Source organism: Otolemur garnettii, unplaced genomic scaffold, assembly GCF_000181295.1.
Source record: "Otolemur garnettii isolate 467f Iridium unplaced genomic scaffold, OtoGar3 scaffold00001, whole genome shotgun sequence".
NCBI lineage: Eukaryota > Metazoa > Chordata > Mammalia > Primates > Galagidae > Otolemur > Otolemur garnettii.
Window position 1 is genome coordinate 45,910,574 of NW_003852396.1, and position 7,462 is coordinate 45,918,035.

At 38.2% G+C, this 7,462-nt stretch overlaps 1 protein-coding gene across 1 annotated transcript in view; it reads right to left on the reverse strand.

Moving 5' to 3' along the window:
* PIK3C2A (phosphatidylinositol-4-phosphate 3-kinase catalytic subunit type 2 alpha) overlaps positions 1–7,462 on the reverse strand; it is a 109,611-nt gene that overhangs the window by 39,537 nt on the left and 62,612 nt on the right. Inside the window, exons 9-11 of the mRNA XM_003781141.3 lie at positions 1,772–1,915; positions 453–501; positions 162–372 (exon numbers count right to left, since the gene is read on the reverse strand). Of these exons, the coding sequence (XP_003781189.1) occupies positions 162–372; positions 453–501; positions 1,772–1,915 (404 nt within the window). The remainder of the gene's footprint in view (positions 1–161; positions 373–452; positions 502–1,771; positions 1,916–7,462) is intronic.

Consider the following 7,462-nt stretch of genomic DNA (forward strand, 5'->3'; position numbering starts at 1 on the left):
AAAAAAAAAAAAAAAAAAAACCACAAAGGTATCTGCTGATGCTTATATTCCCTATGAATATAAGAATACTAAAAATAACAATGGTTGCTGACATTTTATAAGATTAGATAGAATAGCTTCTAAGTAAAGCTATGTATATTTTCTTTTAAACAGTTACTTACTTTGATATCCAGTTACTTGAAATTCCATGTGCAGCAAAAATAGTGAACTGGAGCTGTTCTGTTGTAGTCCAAGCTTCCTTTATGTTTCTGTTACTTTGAGCACAGTCTGCAGGACTCCTGCCAGAATTTGCATGGAGTCTGAGAAGATCATAAATTGCTGCAGTTAGTTGGTCCATGCTTACTTGAACAGGATTTCCAGGACTCAGTGAGCCTAGATATAAATAAAATATTAATATAATTCTCAAAAAAAGTAATGATTATTGCTAAAATTCAACGAATTTAAACACATACCCCTAGTTGAACTCTTGCTAGTGTCTCCTCCTCCAGACAATGAAGTCATCTGCATGCACACACACACACAGGTCAGAAAATTGTCCAGAACATTATATAAAATGTTTACCTGTATCTTTAATACATTTAACTAAATGCTATGTCAAAGAAACCCTTCCCAAGAGACACCTCCCAAGAGTCTGTAGAATAACAAAATAAAGAATACAAAAACAGGACACCCCAAAACAGACAATTTTTAGTATCAAGAAAATCAGAGTAAGTGAAAATTACAATATCAGAAACACAACAAAGTTGGCCTTATTAATTAATATTAATTAGAAGTCGAGAAGTATTAAGTATGCTACTATAGTATTTTATTTTCCATTAGTTGCTCTATAATAGCATAAGAATATCCTTAAAGAAAAAAAAGTCTGGAACTCTATTACCATTTGATGACTCAAAAAAGCTTCTATAATTATTCAAACTGAGCTCCCCTCCCACCTACTCTCTGCTCTTTTATCCAGCAAATGGTTAGAATAAATAGAAGCCTCAGACAACATTAGAACCATGGTAATCACCTACAAGTGATTTTGTATATTTAACTTTTAAAAAGAAGCATGAAATTAAAAAGCAGAAAGAAACCCAAATCCCCATATACCACAGGATCTCTGTGAGAATGAATGGATTGAGTTATCTCAATCCCTAGATATCAAGGGACACACCATCCCACATTAACTTTTCCATTTTTAAAATTTATCGTGGCTGGTGAGATCCACCTCTTCTTTCATCCCTCCTCAAAGACGTAAACATCCCTATGAACAGAGTTAATTAAATCCCCATGGAAATATCATGAGAGATAGCTTTTATTAAAATCAACAATATAACATAAAGAGAGGGCTCCTAACCTCACTGCTTCTGAGTCAATAAATTACTATTGTTGAGGCCTCTAGGTTTTTCAGCAGGGAGGGAGTATAATCCAAAGCAGAATTTCTGCCCATTGGCAATGAGACATGAAGTAACTGCTACTACCCTCACAATCCTCCAAGCTTGGTTTCTACCTTTAAACTCCCAACCAACTCATTATGATAGAGTTCCTCCTCTACACACAAGAGGTTCACAATTTGGCCCCACCTAATTCAATGTCCTCTCTCATTAAGCAGCCTATCTCCTTATCAAGGAATTCCCACCTAAACAAATAAGTGACTGAATCAACTAAAAATTAAAAGCCAAAGTTAAAATGCTAATATTTTGTCTAGCAGAAGGCAAAAATCTCCGAGTTTAGATGTTTGCTCAAGTACATATTTGTATATGACAAAATGCTAATAACCAAAAATACTCACATCAGCAGTTTTACTCCTTGGAAGATTAACGGCTCTCTTTAGCTTCTTTACTGATTCTGTAATGGCAAGAGTTTCTACACCATCTAAAGCACTACAGATTTTTCTGACAGCTTTAATTACTTGGTCTACTGCTCGGTGTTGGTTCTTTAAAAATAAAAAGTAAAATAAACAGAAATAAGTGAAATTTAAAGGCCCAGTTTCAGAGATGAAATAAAGAATTAGATAATTTTACATGTTTCTAACAAACATTTTCTACTCTTTTGTGATAAATGATGTACTAATTCATATGCAAACATCACCAATTTCTTGTTAGAACCAGAAGTATAAATAATAGTAATAAATTACTAAAACTAGAGCTATCTTTTTAATTCCCATTTGGAAATAATCTCCACATTAAAAATAATCCTCTTCCTCCTGCAAAAATCTAGTATCAAAAACTATCTTCCTAGCCAGGTGCAGTGACTCATGCCTGTAATCCTACCATTCTGGGAGCCTAAGGTGGGAGGACCCCTTGATCTTAGAGGAGTCTGAGATTAGCCCGAGCAAAAGTGAGACCCTGTGTCTACTAAAAATAGAAAAATTAACTGGGTATTGTGGCAAGTGCCTGCACCTGCAGTCACAGCTACTCAGGAGGCCAAGGCAGGAAGATTGCTCCAGCCCAAGAGTTTGAAGTTGCTGTGAGCTAGGCTGATGCTAGGGCTCTCTAGCCTGGGCAACAGCGTGAGACTGTGAGACTGTATGGGAAAAAAAAAACCACAAACCCATAACCCAACTTCTTCAGAGCTTACTCACAACATTAACTTTTAAGCATCATTGGCACCTACACAACCATAACTTCAGAAATTTTATCTGATCAAAACACTTCCTTGAAGACAATTCTTCTGTATCATGCATGCCATCACAGTTGGTTTCGCCATAATCCAAAGTATACATGTACAAATATAGGGTATTTGTATATTGTAAAACCCATATATTGTAAAACCACTTACTTGATGAGAAGAATTTAAAAATCTTTCTCTACTCTTAATGAGAAGTACACATCTCATTAAGAAACATTCATTCATAAAATATTTATAACAAACTTTTATGCCAAGTACTGTTAGAATGTGCTGAAACTCAGTAATGTACCATCCCTTAAAAATTTAAAATTTTCCACCTTTTGAGACCTGGCTAGCACATAGTGAATATTCTCTTCAACTTCAAGCTTAAATGAAACCACCTAATTTTCTACACACACTCCTTGGGGCCGACCATCTGTTTTCCTGTACCCCATTTTGCTTGCTTACTGTAATTAATATTTCTGCTCCCTTTTACTCTACTGTCAAACAAAAACCTCTCCAGTTTTGAGGCTCATGCCATTCTCCTACACTACTCTGTATCATTCTTTATGTGCCAGTTATCAATTTATTTATTATCAGTCCCAAATTCTACTGTTCTTTTGCCCTACTCTGTGATACCAGAATTAGACCATATAAACATTTCTCTTTGCCAGCTGGCATGATGTTAGGTTTTGCTGGTAGAACACACAGAAGGGGCGTTCTAATTCCGGAGCATTAGGAAGGTAACTTCCCATTTGGGTTTTGAGCCTGTTTTTAAAATTCAGTGTGAGAACTCAGCATTCCCCACAGACCAATTCTACTTACACTCTCAGGCCAGGCTTTTCTGACAGCCACAGGCAACCTGTGTGTTCCCATGAGAGCCATACCCTCTCCAGAGGCTAAATTTCACACTGGGGCTGGGAGAGAGGCCTTCTCATAAATTCTTAGAGTTCCTTCACTGTCCAGTTTTCCTTAGCCTCAAGATGATGGCTGCTTTTTTTGTATCTGCTATTCCCAGAACCCTTAAAGAAGGGTTGGCAAGTTTTTCTTTCAAAGGCCAGTTAGTTAGCTGGTTAACTAGATGTAAAGGACTAAAACTGGGTCCATGCCTCTCACCACTTACAAAAATCAACCATGATGGATAAGAGATTTAAATCTAAGATGTAAGACAATAAACATCTTAGAGAAAAGCATGTGAAAAACTCTAGATGATATCAGCCTGGGGAAATACTTTTTATTAACACTCCATCAGCAATTGCAAGAACAACAAAAATAAATAAATGAGACTTAAGCTGAAAAGCTTCTACACAGGTAAGGACATAACAATCAAAGCATATGGCTCGGCGCCTGTGGCTCAAGCGGCTAAGGTGCCAGCCACATACACCTAAGGTGGCGGGTTCAAATCCCCAGCCCTGGCCCGCCAAACAACAATGATGGCTACAACCAAAAAATGGCCAGGCGTTGTGGCGGGCGCCTGTGGTCCCAGCTACTTGGGAGGCTGAGGCAGGAGACTCGCTTGAGCCCAGGAGTTGGAGGTTGCTGTGAGCGTAATGCCATGGCACTCTACCCAGGGGGATAGCTTGAGGCTCCGTCTCAAAAAAAAAAAAAAAAAGAAAAACAATCAAAGCATATAGACAACCTTCATAATGGGAAAATATATTTGCATGTTATGAATTTGACAAAGGGCTAATAACTAGAATCTATAGAGACCTCAAACTAATCAACAAAAAAGTGCAACAGGCCCAGGCTGGGGTGCTTGTAATTCCAGCACTCTGGGAGGCTGAGGCAGGTGGATTGCGGAGCTTACAGGTTCAAGACCAACCTAAAAAAGAATGAGACCCCATCTCTAAAAATAGATGGGCACTGTGGTGGGCGCCTGTAGTTCCATCTACTCAGGAGGCTAAGGCAAGAGAATCACTTGAGCCCAAGAGTTTGAGGTTGCTGTGACACCACAGCACTCTACCAGAGGCAAGAAAGTAAGACTCTGTCTCCAAAAAAAAAGAGCAATCAATCACTTGGGTACACATCATGAATATAACCTTCTCTGAAGAAGACAGATGAATAACCAACAAACACAAAAAATTGCTCATCACTTACAAGTTCAAAACCAGCCTGAGCAAAAGCAAGACCCCATCTCCACCAAAAATAGAAAAACTGAGGCAAGAGGATACTTGAGCCCAAGATTTGGAGGTTGCTGCGAGCAACCTCAGCACTCTACCCAGGGCAACAGCTTGAGACTCTGTCTCAAAAAAAAAAAGAAAAAAAAAAAAAAAGCTCATCAGCCCTATCAGCAGAGAAATTCAAATCAAAACCACCCTGAGATATTATCTAACCCCAGGGAGACCAGCCCACATCACAAAATCTCAATCAAAGCTGCAGAATGCTGGTACAAGATTGAGAGAGAAGAGAACATTTTTACACGCTAGTGGGACTCCAAACTAATACAGCCTCTATGGAACAAGATATGGAGAATCTTCAAAGAGGTAAAAGTAGATTTTCCATTAGATTCCATAATCCCATTACTAGGTATCTACCCAGATGGAAAAAAAAAATTATCACAAGGACATCTGCACTAAAATTTTTACTGCAGCTCAATTTACAATTGCAAAGATGTGGAAGCAACCCGTACCCATCAACACACGAATGGATTAATAAACTGTGCTATATCATGGACTACTATTTGGCCATTAAAAAAAGATGGAGATTTTTCATCTTTAGTTTTTACCTGGATGGAGTTGAAACACATTCTCCTCAGTAAACTATCACAAGAATGAAAATGCAAGCATCCACTGTACTCAATATTAATATGAAATCAATAGAAAAACAACTACATGCCCACATTAGAGAAGGACACAAGTATATTCAAGTGGGGGGGAAGGGAGAGGAAGAAAAAGGAAAGGGGGACACTGGTAGCTCTCATCTAATGGGCACATTAGGGGCTCTCACCCCTAATGTAGGGGTATACAGCATTCCTCCTGGGTTGAGGGCTTAACCACAACTTGAACTTTACCTTAGGAACACAAACAATGTGGCCTGATCATTTGTACTCATATTAATCTGAATTTAAAAAAGTATTATTACCAGTCAGTAAATATTTTAGGCTTTGTGGGCCAGTCTCTGTCACAATTCAATTCTGCCATTAAGATGTGAAAACAGACAATAATAAGCAAATGACTATGGCTGTGGCCAAATAAAACTTTATTTGCAAAAAGAGAGAGCAGAGATGGTATTCAAACCAGTCTACCAAATCCTGCCTTAGAGTCCTCTTTCAACCCGTTGAGTAGTTAACCATCTTTTCCTAATAAACATGTCTTTACATTTCTCTGTTCAAATAACTAGTATAGTTTCTGTCTGCTAACTAACCCACAACTGATATATCTTTCTATTGACCTGTGGTCATTTCCCCCACTATATGCCATATTTTTGCTTTGGGTATTTATCCAAGATTCGACCCTATATCCTGGAATAAAGTTTCAGTTCCATATGGAATGTTCATGTGGAAAATTCCCAACGTCTTCAACTCCAAATCTGTACCTTATTGGTACTTTAACTATAACATACTCTGATCACAAGTTCCTTTGCTTCTCGTCCTCATACCCTCACTCTGACTGAAATCTATTCTCTGAGTCTACCAGCCAGCTGAGCACTTCTAAGAAAATCTCACAATCACACAGATTGAACAGTCCCCAATTTTAGCAGGACTTCCAGGTCACTAACATTTCTTTTATTTGCCTTTAAAGGTCAGCTCTCCTTCCCTTTCCCATAGAATATTAAACCAAATCATCGTTCCTTGCCTCAAACCCTAATGTCATTTTAGCAAAATGAATTAATGTCACATCACCAGAAAATTAAATGCCAAGAGCAACCAAAACCTCTGCAACTTCCTGGCCAAGCACAATGGCTCATGCCATAGTCCCAGCTACTCAAGAGGCTAAGGTGGGAAGATGGCTTGATCCCAGGAGTTTGAGGCCAGCCTGGGGAACATAGCCAGACCCCATCTCTTAAAAATAAAAACAAACAAAAATACTCCTGGCAACTTCCTGAACTCTCCCCTAAAATCTACCCAATAGAAATTAAAACGTATATCCACATACAGACTTATTCATATATGTGTTTATAGTGGTATTATTCATGACAAACCAAAACATTATAAGCTTAAGCTCAAATGTTTATCATATGGTGAATGGATAAACAAATGTGGTATAGCCATACAATGAAATTGCATTCAGCAGTAAAAAGGGGAAAGAACTACAGATATATACTATAACATTCATACTAAACATGGATGGACCCCAAAAAGAGTATGGTGTGTGAAAAAAACCTGATGTAAAATACCACATAGTATATGATTCCACTTACATGGTCTATCCAGAAAAGGCAAATCTATGAAACAAACAGGAACCAGATCAGTAGTTGTTTGGGGCTAAGGCTTAGAGTTGAGATTGACTACAAATTAAAACAAGGAAACTTCTGGGAGTGGTAAAAATGTTCTAAAACTGGATTGTAATGATAACTGTTCAACTTTATACATTTACTAAAAATCATGGAATTATATATACACAATGGGTATATTTTTTGATATATTTAGTATTTTAGATTAGATGGTTAGTGAAGAGCATTCTGATAAGATTTAAGAATAAGACCTTAATAAAGTGAAAAGAGTGAGCCATGCAAATATCCGGGGGAAGGGCAGTACAGGGAGTAACAAGAATAAGGGTCCCCAACGGCAAGCATACCTGGCAGAAAATCAACCAGAAAAAAAGAAAGAGAAGTGATAAGAAGTGAGATCAGGCTCAGCACCTATAGCTCAACCGGCTAAGGCGCCAGCCACGTACACCTAAGGTGGCGGGTTCGAATCCCCAGCCCGGACCCG